The sequence below is a fragment of the Gloeophyllum trabeum genome (genome assembly GCF_000344685.1).
Source record: "Gloeophyllum trabeum ATCC 11539 unplaced genomic scaffold GLOTRscaffold_00015, whole genome shotgun sequence".
Classification (NCBI taxonomy): Eukaryota; Fungi; Basidiomycota; class Agaricomycetes; order Gloeophyllales; family Gloeophyllaceae; genus Gloeophyllum; species Gloeophyllum trabeum.
Genome location: NW_006920424.1, coordinates 142,410 through 161,281, shown reverse-complemented (window position 1 = coordinate 161,281; position 18,872 = coordinate 142,410). Strand labels below are relative to the sequence as shown.

Genomic DNA, 18,872 nt, shown 5'->3' with positions numbered 1-18,872 from the left:
TGTGGGTGAGTACGCGGGCGCGAGGGGCAGGGGTGAGGGGAAGTGCTAGAAGGAGGGGCTGTGGACCTTTGTAGACGTCGTTCTTATGCACTGAGCTAGCGAGACGCTTTGGCCGAGATAACCCACGAGTCTTCGGAAACTCTGGAGGTGGCCAGCCTCGTCATTGCCATGCCTTACCATTTTCGTCGCTGCAATCCTTTGTTGCAGTCCTATCGTATGCAATCGCGGGCAGGGGGAGTCAAAGCGCTGACCTCGTGCCAGACGCTTTGGCCGACCCATCACGCTTTGGCCGATGAGTGGCTCAGAGGGTGGAGCGTGAAAGGACGTCCGGCCAAGCGTTTAGGTCGGACAGACGCCCTTTCAAGACGCGCTGTACGCTTTGGCCAAATCGTGATGGAATTAACGGACAGAGGTATTCCAAGCAGACGTGCCGGGAGGTGGGCATGCATGCTCGACATATTTTACTGTATCGCGCAGGTTATTCACTGTATTCACTGTACCTGAGCGAGAAAATAAAAAACCTACCTCAGACCGCGCGATGTCTCAGCGAGAGAACCTTTTCCTCTGGATAGACCATGTATGATGGTAGTCGGAGGATAGACGACCTGATGCAGGACAACCGCGGCTGCCCCCATCAAGCGGGTGTGAAAGAGTTGTTGCCTAATCAGGGAAATTGCCTAAGGCCTAAGTTACATAACAGCCCTCGGTGCCGACTTCGACAGCGACGATGATATCTTCTTGATTTCGTTCTTCCACGTCTACAGTGTACCCACTGAACTTTCTATCGCCTGTGCCTTCCAATTGGCATTTGCTTCAAAAGTAGATTCATGACTATATCCTGCTCGAATTCAGAGTACGTCGCCCGGTGCCCCTTCTAAAGCTTCAGATTTGGATTTCCTGGGACTTGAAGCCGCACGCCATACCTCTCCAAATATCTTTATTGTGCAGGATTGAAGGTGCCTTTGTCGGATTTTTCAATAATATGCTGTCTAATAGGGTCTGAACTCGTTTACGAAAACCTCTCGGGGCTTGCTTAACGTGCTGCGGCCTCTCTTCAAGTACCTGCCATATCCCATCTGGCCCACGATGCCGCCATTTTCTCTATCCCAGACAATCGAACCCCTTAGTATCGTCCACCTTGGCCAATTTTCAAACTCCATGCCTTCGAAAGGAGTATAGTCGATGTCGTGATGGAGCATGTCGTTAGTGAGGGCGAATGGTGTCATCTTCCTGCTTGATGGATACCATATCACCAAGTCGGCGTCGAAGCCGGGTGCGATGGTACCCTTCTTGTCCAGGCCGTAGAGCTTTGCTGGGTTCGAGCTTGTGAGCTCGACGAACTTCTGAATGGATATCTTGTCTTTGAGCACTCCACCAGAAAACAAGACAGGCACGCGCGTCTCTAGTCCTGGAAGACCGTTAGGGATCTTGCGGAAGCTCGTAGTACCATTGACAAGGCCGGCTTTCTTGCCTTGTGGATGGTCGAATCTGCGCTTCTCGTCAGGTTCTGCTTTGGACTGCCAGCTGCCACACTTACTTCGATGGGGCATGGTCGCTCGAGAACGTGGTGAATGTTCCATTTTTCAGCCCTTGCCACATGGCGTCCAAATCCATCTGGTCCTCCCGTAGAGGCGGCGAACATACGCACTTGGCCCCCTCGAAGTGCTCGCCGCGGAGTCTGTCACTCTTGAAGAACAAATAGTGCGGGCACGTCTCTGCATGGATGGGGAGCAAGCGCGTCTGCGCCTTCCTTACATGCGCCGCAGCGATCTTGGACGACATGTGTACGATCAGGATGGGTATGTCCATCAGCTCCGACAGCGAGATCACCCTGTACGTCGCCTCGTCCTCAGCGATATTGGGCCTGCTCACGGCGTGGTAGTACGGGTCCGTCATCCGCCTCTCCTCCAGCCTCTCCGTAATCCAGTCGATCATGTCGCTGTTCTCCGCATGCACCATCGTCGTCATGCCCAGCGCGCGCGTGCTGGTCATCACGTCCAGGATCTGGCGATCCACGAGCTTCAGGGGCTGGTATGTCATGTACAGCTTTACCGAGCTGATGCCCTCGTCTTTCACTAGGACTGGGAGCTCCTGCTGTAGAATCTTTGGCGTCGGGTTCGTGAGGATGAGGTGGAACCCGTAGTCACAGTACGATTGGCCGGCCGACCGTCGGTGGTACTCCTCGACGACGGGGAAGAGGCTCTCGTCCGTGCGCTCTTGCGATGCGAAGGCGAGGATGGTGGTGGTCCCGCCTGCGATTGCAGAACGTGTGCCGGTTGCGAATGTGTCCCCTGTCGGAGAGTTGTCCTGGTGCAGATGGACATGGGAATCGATACCGCCCGGGGTGACGAAGGCGCCCTCTGCATCAATTTCGCGTCTCGCCTTGAAGAGAGCTGATAGGCCTTGACCGAGGCAGAGGATGCGTTCGTCCTTCACGACAATGTCCTGGTTAGGCAAGATGTCGGAAGCTGTCGCCTTTGAATATAACCGCTCAGTATCCGAATCGTGACCACAGTTTTCAGGATTCGCTCACGACAGTAGCGTTACGGATGACCAGATCTACTTCCATGGCGAGGGGATATAGGTATCTACCCCAAGCTCGAAGGCCTGTCTACACTTTATGCCCCACCGTCGTGACCTCGATCGGCCTTCCGGAATCTTTCCGACACTGCTTCTTTGCTCACCAGTCTAGTGAGATAAGGTCAGAGATAAGATATGTATGACCCGCCGCCGGCATGGATGGCAATCTAGGCGTCTCGGACAATCGGACGCCGTCTGTATAAGTATAACGTGGTACGTGATGGAAGGCCGACTGGAGTTCGTCTGCTGGCCCTTGCTCTCAGGTCGTGTTCTTCACACCCGCCAAGATGCCCCGTGTTATACGGCTGGCTGCTGCTCAGATGGGCGCGACGCACCGTACTGACTCTCGAGCCAAGACCATGGATAGAATGCTGCACCTTCTGGACGAGGCGTCTTCCCAGGGCGCACAAGTCGTCCTCTACCCAGAGATCGCCTTCACGACCTTCTTCCCCCGCTACATCATCCACGACAAAGACGAACTGGAGTCGTGGTTCGAGCACGGAGATGTGACTACGAATCCAAACACGAAACCGCTGTTTGACCGCGCCAAGGAGCTTCACATCGATATTTCGGTCGGCTTCGCCGAGGCGACTGATGACGGGCAGCACTTCAATACTTGTATCTACTACAGCAGCCACTCCGGGAGTATCTTGAGTAAATATAGGAAGGTGCATCTACCGGGGACGTTCGAGCCATTCGACGACCCGGACGCCGTGCAGCAGCTCGAGAAACGTTACTTCAAGCCGGGTGATTTGGGTTTCACCGCGTTTAGAGTCCCGGGGCTGGAGAAAGACGAACCCTCTGCGGGGCGTGGCCAGCCAATCTTCGGTATGATGATTTGCAACGATCGCCGCTGGGCGGAAGCTTGGAGAGTGTTAGGTCTGCAGGGAGTGGAAGTTGTCTTGTGCGGATTCAATACCGCCGGCTGGGCGCCACACCTGTGGGGTTCATCTCCAGACCAAGATCCCAAGGAAGCCGAGGAGACGGCGCTGTTCCACCATAAATTGGTCATGCAGGCTCATTCCTACACTAATGCGACTTTCTCCATCTCGGCTGCCCGGTGTGGCTACGACGATGGCATATTTTCCTTGATTGGAGGTAGTTGCATCGTCGATCCCGAAGGGAAGATCTTGGTGGAAAGCAAGACCATTGAGGACGAGCTCATAGTTGCAGACTGCGACTTGGATCTGTGTAAGCAGGGGAAGGAGAAGACGTTCGCTTTCGGCAAGCATAGAAGGGTCGAACATTACAAGAGGATCACGGAGCAGGCTGGCGTTATCGAGCCTCCTATGCTAGGCGAGGTCCCTGACGGTCCTTCACAATCTTCTGCAAATGGAACGTCCGCGCAAACCGTTAACGGCGTCAAGCGGAAGACCATTCGAATTCTCCTCTGTAATCCCAACTCGACAAAGTTTATGACAGACAACTGCGTCGAGATGGTGAAGCCTACCCTTCCCCCAGACGTCGAGGTTGTGGGCTTCACGGCTCCTCGACCTGCTCCGACGGCTATCGAAGGGAGCTTCGATAATGTGATGTCCGCTGCGGCTGCCATGCGCGCTATCATGCCCATTGCAAGCGATTTTGACGCTTTCCTTGTTGCATGTTATTCGGACCATGCGTTAATCCGGATGCTCAGGGAAGAGTTCAAGCAACCGGTCATTGGCATCATGGAGGCAAGTCTCTTCGCGGCACGTACCCTGGGCGGTCGATTCGGCATCATCTCTACCTCCGCCCGTTCCAAAGTTATGCTCGAAGATTCCGTCAGACATTACGGGTTCGACGCTTTTTGTGCCGGCGTCGGGCACTGTAACATGGGCGTCCTGGATCTAGAGAGCAGGGGTCCCGACGAAGTTACGAAAGTTATGTGTGATGTCGGCAAGGAGCTGGTGGCCAAAGGAGCCGACGTGCTTACGCTGGGCTGTGCTGGGATGACCATGTTGAAGCCTGCAGTAGAGAAGGCTGTCGGTGACAGTGTCACTGTCATTGATGGGGTCCTCGCGGGAGTCCATCATTTGGTGGGCGTAATGAGAATGGGCGGGAAGACCGCGAAGGCGGGTATGTACAACTCCTCCGAGGCTGGGAGAGTCGCTAGAGAACAGAAGTGGTATTGAAAACTGCGCGCACCTGAAATGACTGTTAGATCCCCGTGCGCTTTCGTCAGTAGAGGGGTTCGAATAGGGAAGGTCACAAGAGGCCGCTATTCACCCAAGTTCAGTCTGCCTGTATGCGAATTCTCATCTGTCCATGATGTCTATTGTCCTACAAAGTCCATTGACATCCCTTCGTATCACTATCTATAGGCAGGCTCTCAGCTGAGCCAGGTCGTGTAATTTTCCGACGTTCTCAAAATAGCTCCCGAAATCTCCCTAGCTACAATCCTGTCCGCCTGCTCGGATGGGTGCAGCTCGTCGTACCTATAACATCGGTTAGACCTCATTCCAAACGAGAAACGGGAAGTGCAACTGACCATAAGAAGCTATCACGGTCGGTACCCTCTGCGGTGGTGCACGTGCCGGCATTAGGGTCGCTGATGTTAGCGTTGATGGCGTATACGCAGGAGTTGACGCAGCCAGTAACGTTGAGCGGGGCGGTTCCATTAAGGTACTGGGCAGGGTTGTTGTACATGTCCGTGAACAATCCGTAGGAGTCGAAGATTCCTGGGGCAACGCGTCAGCACAGTGAATACCCTCCGCGTCTGAGGTGCTATGCATACCGATGTGGGCGCCTGGGAGCTGGTAGGCGAGGTTCTCTAACATCATGCGGGAGAGCAGGTTCCCGGTGTTCGTGATCTCGGTCATCATGACGTTCCATTCTGTCGTGTTGCGCGGTGCGACGTAGTACCGGTTCGGGTACGAGTAATTAGAGTACAGGATCGTATTTTGCAGAGGCAGCATCTATGTAGCGAATTTCAAATTGCCAGGTTAGCGTTAGCGTCTACTACGAGTGTGATTGTGCCCACATTCTGGAAGAGGAAGTTCCTTGCGCCGTAGCCATACATTGTCGAAACCCAGTTCACAGCGCACTGGGTGGTGTTAACGAGGGTGACTCCGGGGGTTTGTGAGCCCGTCAGCAGTTCGTTAACGCCAACATCGTTAGTGCCGATCCATAGGGTGTAGATCGTCTCGTAGGGGTTGAGTGCCAGCGTGCCGTTCTGCACTTCCTGAAGGTAGGTCGGGATCTGGTACTCGAAGACCGGCGGGAAGGGTCTGTCAGTGAGGTTGTTTGAGCACGCCGCGCCGGATTTCGCGAACGGGTACAGGTTAAGGTGCCCGTATTCGGCGGCGTAGATGGGCCATGCCTGGCCTCCGTCCGCGGGGTTGCCAACGTCGGTGTACGAGTCGCCAAACGTGACGAGGTTTTTGATCTGCCCTGGCAGGGGACCCCCAAATGCGAGGACCGAGGGTGCTGCAGCAAGGAGGGCAACAACGAGAGAAGCTAAGACGCGCGACATTGGGGGCACTTAGGGTGAGCTCTCGTCGGGTGGGGAAGGGGATGATTGGTCGTCCTTCATATAGTGCGCAAGCACGAGTGATCAGTCAGGCCCGCTTGAATTTACCCGGGTCACGAGTCTATAAACAACGTACGAAGGTAAGCAGAAGACCTGCGGATGCCATAAATCTGTGAGTATTTCCCGGCATTTGGGCAGCACGACACGCACCGGTCTATGCGAGGAATACGGGAGAAGAATTATAAATAAATTACGATGGATGAGTAGAGGTGCCGGAACAGCAGCTGGTGAGGATCAGTGCCATTCTGGGCGAGATATAAGTACGGATGTGCGATCGCCACTTGGACAGTAATGATGTCTATTTGCATCACGCTCAACTTGATTCCGAGTTATCTCCACTGGATCTTCGAATGCGAACGAAGGGTTCCTAACGGGTCCCCGACTGGCACATGATGTCTTCCCGCCGCGAATCGTTTCGCCGATTTGTTACACCTTCCAGCGATAAGCTTACAGCTCCCCTCGCTCGCTAGTTGTATGTCTTCATTGCAGTACGAATTTGCTCAAGGAATACGATCTACAAGGCCTCACAACGTTTCGTCGGGTAGAGCAGATTGACGTCAGAGAGAATTGGAGTAAGACTGACAAGTAGTGGCACCCGCAACATAAGATTTTCCCTGACAAACAAAAGTTTCCTCTCCGACATTAGCACCAGGAATCCAGGCCCCACGGTGGTCAGCCAGGGTCAGGTTGGCTGAGGATAGATTCAGTAATCTTCAAACCAGAATCATCGACATTCGCAACTTTCTGAGCCGCTGCCGGCGGTGGCAAGCATCATGATGGAGGCCACGAGGAGAGGCGTGACAGCATCAAAACGCGTCCCGTCACTGTCACCATGCGCTCCAATAGGTGGACGCGCTCCAGCTTCCAGATCTCTTTGACAAGCGCGTATTCAGACTTCAGACGCCATTCTAGCTGAGTACACACAAACCATATCGTCCGTATACAAGGGTATCCATCTCCTGTCGAGTCAAAAATCGAAGGCTACAATCAACTTCTTTGTGCTCTGGCGAGCTTCTGTCGGTAACGTCACTCGTTCATACTAGTGTTGAGCACAATGGGAAGCTGACCGTGACTGCACACATTTGTAGGGATGCCGCCATAGCAGGATACCCCTCTTCACTTCGTTCAAAGTAAACAAACAAAGTCATACAACACGAGTATATAGCACAAAGCCACAGGCCCGCAACGATGGACCTCGACGATTTTGACTTCAGCCGTCAGTACACTCTTCATGGCCGATTCGGTATTTCCTCCTTCCTCACAGCTCACACCCTCTCAATGGGTAGCTCGCAGCCGCAGACCCAGATCTCCAGATGGGGACCGGATCATTTGGCAAGCGTCGCAGAGCGCTTGTGACCCTCTCAACAAACTCATTAGTTTGGAGGCTTCCCAGACCCGGAGACGTCAGTTCTCCACGCGTTTGGAGTTCATTGTCTTTTGACTGATCGGCTTGCTAGTCCCCAGCGTTCCCGTGTTGCCTGGATTCAGCGAGTCATCGTTCCTTCCTCGCGACCTCTCGAAAGAGGCATCCACTTCGACAATAGAATCATCCATCGGGCCCTCCCGAAATAAGCGTGCCCGACCTTCCAAAGCGCCGCGCCACCAGAACAAAGAGGAGGAGGACCTATCCCAAGGCGGCGACCCGAGTGATTTCTACGCTGCCCTGCGCGGTGTCATGGAGTATACGTCGGCGAAGGCACAGAGGCGGGCGTCGACGTCCAGGACACAAGAGCGTGCTGTGCCAGTTGCAAGCCGGCCGCCCCCGCAAAGGGTACACTCTGAAGGCACTGTCGTCGGATCCGATAGAAGTGGGAATGCTAGACGAGGGCGTAGTCCGCCGCGGACCTCCGCCGTTTCAGGTGCGAGTAAGGCCACAACCGTAGACAACCGTCACATGGTGGTGGATGTGGATAAGCAAGCCTCGGGTAGGGGCGCCAGTACGAATCGCTCACGTCCTCCATCTGCCTCACCGTGCCCAACCACTGCACCATCCTCTATCTCCCTGCAGCCTGTGGCAACAGTCAGGGCTTCCAGCAGTAGTTCCGCCCCCGCTCTACCTACTCGTCCACCGATCGAAAATCGAAATCCTATCGAACCAAAGACGCGAGTCTCTGGATCTCCGCTGTCGTCGACAAATCAACCGTCTCCGCAGCCCACCCAACCGAAGGCCCCCCAAGCTCCGCGCGCTTCACAACGACCTCCCGCTCTCGGCATGCGCCCCAGGGGGTATAACATCGGTGCAAAAAGCCATTCGGCGTCCGTCTCCCCAGAGCTCCCAACGAAAAGGAAGGGGTTCAAATCGCCCCTCATCAACGCCAGCCAGGCGCCGCGAAAGAACACCCCCGAGCCACACCAGAAACCCCTTCTGGAGGCTTACCAGGGCGACGCTGCGCCGCCTTCCCCTCCTGCTGGGGTTGACTCCAGTTTCGACTTCGACTCGTCTTGGGATATGGAACTGTTGCACGAGAGCCTCAAGCAATACGACGCTTAGTGATCTATCATACGTCTTGAGTTCTGTCGCAATCTCATATAATACGTTGTTTACCTAATCTCACCATTGTATCGTATCTTTTGACAGTCATCAGTATTTCCGACGTTATGTCCAATGTGTAATCCAATACAAGGGGAAGTAGATACGATACAAGGCACCTGTACAAACAATAACTTATAAATGGGCATCATCCGCGGCGTCGGCTCCGTCTAGACCTGAATGGATAACCCGGGGGTCCAATAAACCACTCTATCTCGTCCGAGTCTCCCTCGTCCGAATCGTGCCCATGGTGCTGGCCCTGCGTACTCGGTCCAGCAACAGGCGCATGGGATGGTCCACTACCGAGCCTCACTTGCTCGCGACAGACCGGACAGCTCGTCGCGCTTCGGAGCCATTTCTACCCATACCGGATGAATACAGCTCGCATTCGAGAAAGTGGATGGGACCCTTACCTCCAGACATTCCTTGTGCAGCCAATGCCGGCAGTCATGCATCTTCAAAACGGGGTCCAGTGATTTGTACTTTGCGATATAAGTACAAGCGGACAAAGAACAACTGAACAAACGTACATCATCCAGACAGATGGGACATCTGGTGTCACTTTCAGCTTCAGCCCAATCTTTATAGAATCCGGTGGGCATTGAAGCTATAATATGCTCTGGAGTGGAGCGAGGCCGAACGTCTCCGATAGAAGAGGCCAGAGACAACAATGTCTCATAGGAAGGATCAAAATCTTCGTCCCGCTAACGTAGACAGTCAATTTCCATCCGCGGACATTGAGGTGAGAAGTAGCTTACCACGTAATCTCCCAGGTTGCGACGCATCGCGTATCGTGTAGCCAGAAGGTGTAGTGGCAACTCTCCACGGGATCGGATATCGTCCTGGCCATGGCTTTGCTGCCGAACTCTAGTCCGCATTGCACGCAAGCGAGCCTGTCTTTCAAAGTGAGACCTCATACTTTCCTGATGAGATCTAGCAGTATCGTGCGGATCGCGAGGCGGACTGCGAGACTGGGAACGATGAGCGGTGGATCTCAAAGATGGCGGGAGCAGCAAATCCCAGGGTCGGGCAGTGGCATTCCTAGGAGGTGCACTGGCCGGGGGAATGGACCTCTCCTCGCGCGTCCTTAGGCTTTCGCTACCGGATTCAAGGGCGTCCCTCAATAATGTGGACGTTCTGGGCCTTTCTTCTGGTCGACGTCGCCTTAATCGCGCTGGGATACTGCTGGCACCCTCATCGCTACGGAGCACATGTAAGGCTTCCTGGAGGTCGTCGTTAGGATGCTCCGCTACATCCACATCCATTGTGTCCGGTAGATCTGGCAACTCGGACCATAGGTCTGCAAACTCGTCCGTTGGTGACTGTACGGACCAGTCGGAGAACGGTATGTCTGCGAGCCAGGCGGATTGCATCCTCCCAAGATCGTAGGCGGCCGCAGCCTCACGGTTCCTGCGTACAGCATTCTCGGCCTGGGATGAACCCAGTGACGTTATATTCGTGGAATCTGTGCTGAGCCTCGATTCACTGCCTAGTTCTTGATTGCGGTTGATCCTTCTGAAAAGGGAAGGAGGAAGTGACCTGTCGGAGGGGAGTGGACGTTCGCCTCGACTCCGGGAGAGTGGTTGGCCGGTGCTATCGGGAACACTGAGAGGAAAATTAGTACATCGAGGCATACTGCTACAATTTATATGTACCTGGCGGGAGCAGCTGGAGTTCTCGCGCTGGGTGCCTATAATAATGTCAATCAGTAAGCCCATACTTACAAGTTGTATTGATAGGGTTTACCGTGGAGGAATTATTAGATCTAGGATATCGCTCCGCGGTAGCATGGAGATTGGCAGCACGAGCCTGTGACTGCGCCATTGCTCTCTGGCGACTTGCCTCTACAGATCTTTGCAGGGTAGCTCTAAATGAGCCTTCATGGTACGCTGAAAGGTCAATGTCGGGGTAGCGTGGCCGACCGGTAGCTCGCGCCTCCATCATGGGGACTGGGATCCGCGGCCTTGTAGGATACTCCGATGGAGGAACATTTCCGACGCCTAGCCGAACTCGACCACCAGGCGGTTCAGCGAGACCCGAGGTATTTCGGGCACGTTCATTCCTCTCGCGTAAATATGAAGGAGTCGCGTGTATCGGCGAAAGAGGCCTGGGGTGCGAGTAGTCGCGACTGCCTCTGACGTGTTGTCTCAGGCGTTCCAAGCGTGTGGTGGTGGAGAGTAATTCAGAGCGGTCCGAATTTATTGCTCCCTCTAGAGAGGGGTGATCAAATGGGTCATCGATGTCAGGGGAAAGAAACCCGGTCATATAAGAAAGCCTCCGGCGCGGGAGACTGTCCGGCTCATGGGCAGGGCCAGAGAATTCCTCACGCCACGGAGGGGTCGGGATGCTGAAAGGAGGGCTATTAAACGGCCTTCTGCGTTCCTCGGCAGGTGAATGCCAAGGACCCTCTATGGGAGTACCATCTCTCGCACTGGCAGATGACGATGTCGACATAGGTCGAGGACTATCGCGAGAAACTGAGGCGGGGTGATCCCAAGGGTTGCGCGGGCCAAACGGCGGGTTAGGTCTGCTACCCAATCGCCGAGATGACACGTGACGGAAGGAATCACCCAATTGCTCTCTTTCATGGGCACTTGCAGCACCACGCGCCTCAGGTCGAGGAGAACTAAGAGGGAAGAACCATGCAAACGCGCGAGTATCGTCGGCAGTCTGTGGAGACAATGGACCCGTACCTGCAAACTCGTTCTCCGTCGACAAAGAAGGACGGCTCGGGATACCACTGTTGGGTGGCAACTGTTCATACAAGGTCATCCCTGGAGGAGGAGAGTTGGTCTCGCGTCGTGCGAAAGAATGCGAGACTGCCCGAAGTCGGTAACGCGACGAAGCCGAGCGAGAGTCTACAGTCATTTGAATATCTATGAGACGTATACATAGCTATACCCCGAAATCATACCTGGTTCACGATGATCCGAGCGTCGCGCAGGATTCCCCGGAAGGACTGGGACGTGCCTCAAGAACCAATCGTATTCCGAATGATCACCTGAAGTATAGCTTTGGGTGAATATACTTACTTAAGCAGGATATTTCAAGACGCGCACCAACTGAAGTACTGCGACCGACGGTGGACGGTTCAGTTTCCCTGTCAGAGGTGTCCCATGGATGACGGAACGAAGATACGGGTGGCCTGGTACTGGTTGGGGGTAGCCGACTGCGTTCGAAGTCTCCCCTCGGAGGAGAACGATGACCGTCACTACCGGATACAGAAGACCTTCTTTCAGAGCGGAGAATAGACAGACCCTCCCGAACCTCCCGAGCAGTAAGCATGTTATCCGATGGTAGATCAGCAAAGAACTGGTGCATATCGGGTAAGTCATGCTCAGCGCTCGGGCTGCGTCGGTCGAGAGGTAGGGGTAGTTCCGGGGATCTTCCCTCCCGGGACGGCACAGACCTGTGATGATGAGGGAGTTCATCGTATCGAGAGGGATGCTCCATCAATGTTCGGTCCACCCGCGAGACTGAGAACGTATCGAAGCCAAAAGGAGATGTTTCCCGCGGCGAATCAACTGAGAGGAGCTCGGCAGACTCCATGGGTTCGTCCCGTGCAAAGCGAGAACTCGAGCGTGTGACTTGTTCGTTTATACCCGGGATTTCACGGCCTCGTCGCGGGGCAAGAGATGATGACGGCGCACCATCGGTCGGGACTGGCCTTTCAAGAGACATGGCAGGAAGTGGAAGGGGGCCTCGGGATGGGATCACTCTCCTGCGCTGTAAACAGGGGCGTCAGGAAGGGCAACTGATAGCTACAAGGTTCGAAACGTACTAGGAAAGGTGATGAGTCTAGTGAAGGAATGACAGGAACCTCGTCATCCGGTATAGGTACCAGTGCATTCGAGCCATCGTTCGCGACAACCGCATAAGCTAAGACAAGTATCACTGGCTGTCAATATGCTTAAGGATCCATAGGGCTCACAACGCATCCGAATCCGAGGCAAAAACGTACCCTCGCTCCTGGTATTCGATGGAGGAGGGAATCTACCGCTGAAGCTACTGGCGCGGGCTTCGGGCAAGTTGATAGGTGGTAATGTCGTATATGGAGATGCTCCGGGAGGGGAAGGGGATCGTGAAGGCAACCCCGTAGATGTTCGAGCTGGAACCGGACCATCCATGCGATCCGGGATAGGTGGGCTTGGGGTGTACGTAAATTCAAAGTCCCTAGAGGCTGGATAGTGTCTGGATGGCGGCCGCGACATTTGTGGCGGGTCGCTTCTTACTGTGGCAGAATGGACGACGGGAGGAGGAGAACTCGTCGAACCTGACGACGACGACTCATAGCTTCCATCGCCTGATAGTCCACTAGATCCCTGGGCGCTCGACCCTTGCGAGGACGACGAGGCAGAGAACGCGGCGAACCGCTCTTCGCTCTCGACATCGCTCTCGCTTCGCGCACGCTTGTACCTATCACCGTGCTCCCCTTCGTTGCCGCCGATGACTCCGGGACTTCCCCTTACACTGCTTCCACCAGCGCGAGGCCATCCAGAGTTGACTTGCTCAAACGACCTCTTTGTCGAATTATTGTTAGACGAAGGGGGCTCCGCCAGCCGGAAAGAGTGCTCCTCGCCGTCCATGGCGATGGCAAGACGAAAGCCTTTGTTGCCGCCACTACTGGCGCGGGGTCGCCACAAAGGGTACTCCAAATATGGTTACTCTATTATTATTATTATTATTATTATTATTAGGCATTTTTACGTTTCAAAGTCATTCTCCCACCCTACCGGCATAGAACAGCACAAAGCCAACAGACCCGAAACGAGTATACCTAAGGGCAGCAGAGTAATATCTAGTAACATCAACGTCAGCGGTTCCAGACTTGGTTGCAGGCAGCAAGAGCAGCGGCAAAGATGCCAACGTGAAGTCGGCACTTCCCAGTGTATTCTGGCTGCAGCGGTAAACAAGGACCACCGCAAGTTGGTGAGCAATTCGTGATGGCACACAAAATAACACCAACTTCAAGGGCGGCGGAGGGGCTGGCGCTCCAGGCAAACATGCCATTATTTACTTCATTCTACTGTTCATCGCAAATCGTAGACACCCAAATACAAAATAACCATACATCAGTGTACACAGTCATAGGATACACACAAACTTCTGTCTTCGCCAATGACTCAAGCCATTGCGTACTTCTCCGTCCATTCTCGACTGACGCGTTGGGCGTCTTTCTCGTCCTCCTTGTAATGTTTAGCAACATCGGTAGCTAGCGGATCGTCGGGATTCGGCGCACTCAAGAGTGCTTGTATGGAGAGCAAAACGGTACGGATCTGTAGTGCCGGAGACCATTTGTCTGGTAGACGAGAGTCAGCAGGGACGTCACAGGATTGGATTGAAAGTCAAAGGGGGGTGCACCTTTCAGAATATCCAAGCAAATTCGTCCTAGCTTGTCTAGTAATCCATCGTACCGTTAGATGCACTGTCCTTGACGGACAGGTAAGGAATTACGCACCAATATTCGGATGATAGATCTTAGTCAGGAAGCGCACTTTGGGCGGGCTCATGGGATACTCCTCCGGTAAGAATAGCTCGAGACGAAACACGCCATCTACGAGGTCCTGTTCAGTTCCACGACAAACCAAGGTACTGGCCTCCACGTACTCTGAAACGGGCTACCGTCAGGTCCCTGGATGGTCACGTCGAAGTACCGCAGGTTATCTTCATGCGGTGTGGCCGTAATGCCTGGAGCTGGATCCGCGACGAGACGTTCGGTTTCCTGTCAGCGAGACGTACAACGACGTTAAAGTCAGACCGCCAGTCGTCGGAATGAAGTCACGAGAGTGCCAACCTTGATGATTCGCTACAATCGCATAGCAAGCTCATCGTCATTCATCCACGCTGATACATGATAGCGTTCGCGTACCTTCGGAAGGGACATGGCGGTAATCAGAGGGCGTGTAAATCGTCAATGGAACAGAATTAAGGCTGAAAGTCTATGTCTAAGTCGCAGATCGAGAGTAATTCGGAGGGGACGACGAGCGCCGGGTGAATGATGCGTTTCCCACGCATAGTGATAACCTTAGATCAGTAGTCGGACGGCAGGCTTTCTTGACCTTTCACCATGTCGGGCGACGTTGAAATGCGCGTATGGCTTTCATCAAGGACGTCTTTCTAAGAGTACTCAGAATTTAAACAGGACGGCGCGCAAGCGGCGGACGATTGGGTCCTAATAACGACGCAAGAAGGCTTCTCTTTCATGGTAAAGCGCAAGGTAGCCCTCATAAGCGGGACCTTGAGAAACATGTTAAGCACCGAGAGTAAGCCCCCTACCCTCTCTGTCAATTTATCTGTATGACTGACTCCATCTTGGCCTCTCTCCAACCCAGGTAATTTTCGTGAAGCAATACTCAGCGTATGCGATATCCCGGACACGAGGTAGGGGTGCACGCGTTTCACCCGAGGTGACAAGAATTAATAGAAGGTGCCTTTCATTAGAGCTGCCGTGGTTGAGAAGCTATGCGAATACATGGCGTACAAGGCTCTGTACGAGAACACGCCGCCAAAGGAGGAAGTTCCTGACTTCACGGAGCGTATCCCACCAGAATTGGCTCTTGAACTGTAAGTGAACGCGCTCCGATATAAGGTACTAAGTGCTGAGGATCGCGAATACTTGGGAAGACTTGTAGCAGCAGATTACTATGAAGGCAAGTGCCTTTCTGTATCTCTTATCCTGGTCCTGACCGTCATGGGAATGTTCAGTGTAGCAGGCTTTGTGGGATCGAACGACCTTTGTGTCCATATTTTGTAATCTTCTTTGCTACGGTCTATTCAGAAGCATGGTGTCATAGGTATGGAAGATTCGATTTCATTTTGTCGGTTACGCTCACGATATAGAGCGCGAACCCGAAACATCACGACTCCCGAGGCATCAAATGCTACAGGAAATACTACCTTTCCCCACATACACCCCTTAGCCCACCGACTATAGATGGTCTGATTCGTTATAGCAACAGACAGCGGAGAAGACTAGATATCGACGTTTGACATCGAACGACAAATGAAAGCTGTCCGTCCGCTCAAGGCTCCCCAAGACTCGCCACAAACTCACTCACAGCTGTCCAATATCCGGGCTGTACGCACGTATCATCTTCGCCCTCATCAGTACATACTAGCTTGCGATAATAGCCGAACTCACTATGCTTCCCCCTCTCGAATAGCATAAACCGGCTCTTCCCCGTCCCCCTCTCGCGCTCCTCACGGACATCCCCTGTCTTCCTCTCCTCCGATTCATGCTGCCCCCTTTTCTCCGCGATTTTCCACAGCTCCTCCATATGGTCCTTGGGCACGACCTCGTCCTCCGCCCCGCTGAGCATGAGAATTGGTGTTGAAGGCGGGATTTTAGGTAGTTTCGCGTAGCTTTCCCACTTCTGGTGGCAGAGGAAGGAGAAAGGCGAGAGGATCGGGAGAGCTTGCGGGATGAGCTTCGGGAGGGAGAGGAAGGTGTTCTCGAGGATGAGCGCTTTCACCTGGCGTGACAAGTCCAGGTGAGTACATTTGCGACAAGACCATTACCGGACATACCGTCTCGATGTTACGGCTCGCAAGGTCGATCGATACGGCACCTCCAATAGACTGACCGTACAGAATCTGGACGGGAATTCGTCACACTATTGATGCGAGGGTGCCGGGAAAGCACTGACTATGGGTGTTTTTGACAGCACAGGATGGGAAGTCAGGTAGTCTAGCGCTGTCTGCGCATCCTGCTGTAGTCCTGCGCAGTGGCGTTGAGCGCTACGCCCCACAATGCAGAGCAATATCCTCACCTTTTTCCGACGGTGATCCTTCCGAGTGTCCGTACCTACCGGACCAATCATTTGCTTCAGTGTACCAATTTCCACTTTTTGGACGAGGCGAAACACGCACCCTCGATAAGACACCATCATCACATTACAGCGCATCTTGATGTAGAACACCTTTGCCAACGGCACACGGTGTCCAAGGTTTCCTCCATTCCCGTGGAACATCATAATCGTAGGCCGAGTCGCAGCGAACTAAGCATCCTTCCCTGATGAGTACTCCTCGGCGCGCACCACGCTTAAACCAACCCTGCAGGACACTCACCTCGTCGTCGTCCGCCGTGTCCATCTCCCCCGGAACCGGCGTCGCTTGCGGGCTCAAGCCCCGCTTCTGCACCATCAGATAGCAGTGGATCTTGACATCGTCTGGGGTGGTCAGGCGGAGGTCTTCATATGGTAACCCGAAATCGGACGGCACGGGGACCTCTGCTTCCAGCGCGTTAGCAACGGCACTGTCTTTGGATTCGCGAGTTCCGTACCTGTACGCGAGCCAGGAGGGTATGCGGAGGGGTATATCAGGAAGTTCTGGCCATAGTAGAGGAGCCCGACACCTGCTGAGCGTCAGTGCCTGCTGCCTGTGAGATGATAGCATACTCACCGATGGTAGAAAGGCCTGTCGCAGTGGCAAATGCACCCTGTATGTTGGACAGGTTAGCTGAGCAGAGCTTGCGTATATTACTGCTTGCCTTAGCAAAGCTTTCGATACTAGGGATCAGATTCGACGGCATCAGACTCGTAAAGGTGAAGTCAAGTAAAGCGCGCCCACGTGCAGTGACGCGCTACAGCTGTGCTCGCAAAATGCCGGCGTGTGTACATGTACAGGCAGAGCGGGAAGGGACCCCGGGAAGTGGCTTCTGCTAAGGTTGATCGTATAGGACGCACCGTGCTATTCAGTGACTGGGAAGATTTAGCAGTCGTATAGCTCTGCAGAAGCTCAATACAAAGGATTGAATGGAAGAGGAAGTTCATACTGGTCGTACCGCTCGTTTACAATCCAAGTTAACTGTCCCGTTCCGAATCTTATCAGTGCAAGGACGCCTGCAGGGGGAATAGAAGGCTTCCGGAGAGGAAAAAGGGGAGATTGTTTGGAGAAGTATCCCTCTACCAGTGGTATGACCATTGTGATGGTGGTGGAGGACTCTCAGGAGGACGATCAGTGGACCATCGAGTACACTCAGAACTTGCGAGACTGGATGGAAAAAATGGACGGGGGCGCCTGGTGTGAGGATCAGCTATATAGACATCAATAAACGCGTACAAATTTATGTGACATAGAACCTCAAATGATGGGAGGTTCACGAGCAGAGGACAGACCGTCCGAACCATCCGAATCAGTGTCTGTAGACTGTAGCCACAGCCTGGTGTCCCCTCCTCAGTACATTGATCCGCTGGCCTACTTTATTTGGCTTCATGAGGGAACCTTCGCACTCACCTGTCCACTCGCCACCAACTTGCTCAGTCACAGTGCTGCTATGGCACAGCTTCAGAAATTGTCGGGAGCGTCCGCTTGAGGGAGTAGAGATGGGGGACGCTGTTCAACTGCATCTTACTTTCGAATTTCTCTACGACCCCCTTGCCTCCTTCCTGTTCGTACGCTTCATCATGTTCTGCACATTCAGTAAGGCCTCGCTGTCTGCTGAATGCCTCGCCGGGCGTACTCATCGAGAGCCTGAGCTGACGCCATCGTTCCCCGAGTCACGGTTTCATCTTGATGGTCGATGCTGGACTCACTGATCTTTTCCCGTCATCTGTTGACTCGGGAATCACCCCATGAGCGCTACCAGTACTGATAATACAATCCCCTAAACCCGACCACCACCCTCCTCGAACGCTATCAACGTCGAGCTCGACGACGCTCGGGCTCCCGACGCTTTTCGGGACGGTGCCGAGAGTACGTCAGTATACGCACCCGAGTGACACCAAAAGCGAGATTCCTTAGACTTGGGACTACGCCCCAAGACGCGAGACCAAGGGGTCTTGAAAACCTTATTTTGCCACCCCACCTGAACGCCCCCCCTGGGTACCCCACCTCGTCCCCCTTGACTTCAACGCTCGAGCATCGGTCTACATACAGTACACGTCACCGCCTACACTAGTATAATAAGGCCGTCCGCTACTCTGCTCGACACCCCGTCCTCGCTGTCTTCCCCGTCGACCACCATGCCCTTGCCGCTTCCGGCCGCGGTCCGGGTAGAAGTCTGGTGGCAAACCCCAACCCTAGGGTGTACCGCCACGGGTCAGGTGACAACGCCAGCGTCGGCGCCCGGCGTGTCGTCGCCGCCCGCTTTAGGCCTGTCGTCGTCGTCGCCGACGATGAGCATGGCTGTAGCATTTGTATGTAGTCGTAAAAATATGGAATAAATCTCATTAAATACACAAAATTCGTTTGATGGATTTGACATGTATGCGCCGCCACTTACACGCTCCGATCGAGCGTCGTCGCCGTCAGGAA

The 18,872-nt window shown here is 54.0% G+C and overlaps 8 protein-coding genes across 8 annotated transcripts; 3 read left to right on the top strand and 5 right to left on the bottom strand.

Moving 5' to 3' along the window:
• Positions 1–956: 956 nt before the first annotated feature.
• On the bottom strand, positions 957–2,569 carry GLOTRDRAFT_81046 (D-hydantoinase; the record flags this gene model as incomplete). The annotated part of the gene is made up of 3 exons (XM_007871745.1): positions 957–1,488; positions 1,538–2,475; positions 2,534–2,569. The coding sequence occupies 3 exons, from the start codon at positions 2,567–2,569 to the stop codon at positions 990–992; spliced, it is 1,473 nt and encodes a 490-aa protein (XP_007869936.1). The 3' UTR covers positions 957–989.
• A 298-nt stretch (positions 2,570–2,867) lies between these two features.
• GLOTRDRAFT_132830 (carbon-nitrogen hydrolase) lies at positions 2,868–4,691 on the top strand (the record flags this gene model as incomplete). The annotated part of the gene is made up of 1 exon (XM_007871744.1): positions 2,868–4,691. One exon carries the CDS (start codon positions 2,868–2,870, stop codon positions 4,689–4,691), a length of 1,824 nt encoding a protein of 607 aa, XP_007869935.1.
• Positions 4,692–4,888: 197 nt separating this feature from the next.
• On the bottom strand, positions 4,889–6,031 carry GLOTRDRAFT_48624 (uncharacterized protein; the record flags this gene model as incomplete). The annotated part of the gene is made up of 4 exons (XM_007871686.1): positions 4,889–4,994; positions 5,048–5,237; positions 5,294–5,474; positions 5,540–6,031. The coding sequence occupies 4 exons, from the start codon at positions 6,029–6,031 to the stop codon at positions 4,889–4,891; spliced, it is 969 nt and encodes a 322-aa protein (XP_007869877.1).
• A 1,288-nt stretch (positions 6,032–7,319) lies between these two features.
• Positions 7,320–8,579, top strand: GLOTRDRAFT_132828 (uncharacterized protein; the record flags this gene model as incomplete). The annotated part of the gene is made up of 2 exons (XM_007871743.1): positions 7,320–7,491; positions 7,546–8,579. The coding sequence occupies 2 exons, from the start codon at positions 7,320–7,322 to the stop codon at positions 8,577–8,579; spliced, it is 1,206 nt and encodes a 401-aa protein (XP_007869934.1).
• Positions 8,580–8,766: 187 nt separating this feature from the next.
• On the bottom strand, positions 8,767–9,319 carry GLOTRDRAFT_48834 (uncharacterized protein; the record flags this gene model as incomplete). Its single annotated transcript, XM_007871702.1, has 3 exons — positions 8,767–8,976; positions 9,032–9,100; positions 9,149–9,319. Coding segments are annotated over 3 exons (450 nt in total), but the record flags the coding sequence as incomplete, so codon positions are not given.
• Positions 9,320–13,589: 4,270 nt separating this feature from the next.
• On the bottom strand, positions 13,590–14,613 carry GLOTRDRAFT_112378 (ubiquitin-conjugating enzyme). The gene is made up of 6 exons (XM_007871742.1): positions 14,488–14,613; positions 14,413–14,424; positions 14,226–14,340; positions 14,077–14,172; positions 13,980–14,015; positions 13,590–13,917 (listed from the first exon to the last, which is right to left on the bottom strand). Exons 1-6 carry the CDS (start codon positions 14,500–14,502, stop codon positions 13,742–13,744), a joined length of 450 nt encoding a protein of 149 aa, XP_007869933.1. The 5' UTR covers positions 14,503–14,613; the 3' UTR covers positions 13,590–13,741.
• Positions 14,614–14,685: 72 nt separating this feature from the next.
• On the top strand, positions 14,686–15,372 carry GLOTRDRAFT_132826 (POZ domain-containing protein; the record flags this gene model as incomplete). The annotated part of the gene is made up of 5 exons (XM_007871741.1): positions 14,686–14,709; positions 14,761–14,881; positions 14,951–14,999; positions 15,060–15,182; positions 15,243–15,372. The coding sequence occupies 5 exons, from the start codon at positions 14,686–14,688 to the stop codon at positions 15,370–15,372; spliced, it is 447 nt and encodes a 148-aa protein (XP_007869932.1).
• A 268-nt stretch (positions 15,373–15,640) lies between these two features.
• GLOTRDRAFT_108039 (uncharacterized protein) lies at positions 15,641–17,148 on the bottom strand (the record flags this gene model as incomplete). Its single annotated transcript, XM_007871937.1, has 10 exons — positions 15,641–15,711; positions 15,760–16,090; positions 16,146–16,211; positions 16,265–16,335; positions 16,388–16,422; positions 16,488–16,615; positions 16,686–16,846; positions 16,900–16,971; positions 17,019–17,055; positions 17,107–17,148. 10 exons carry the CDS (start codon positions 17,146–17,148, stop codon positions 15,641–15,643), a joined length of 1,014 nt encoding a protein of 337 aa, XP_007870128.1.
• Between the last annotated feature and the right edge of the window lie 1,724 nt (positions 17,149–18,872).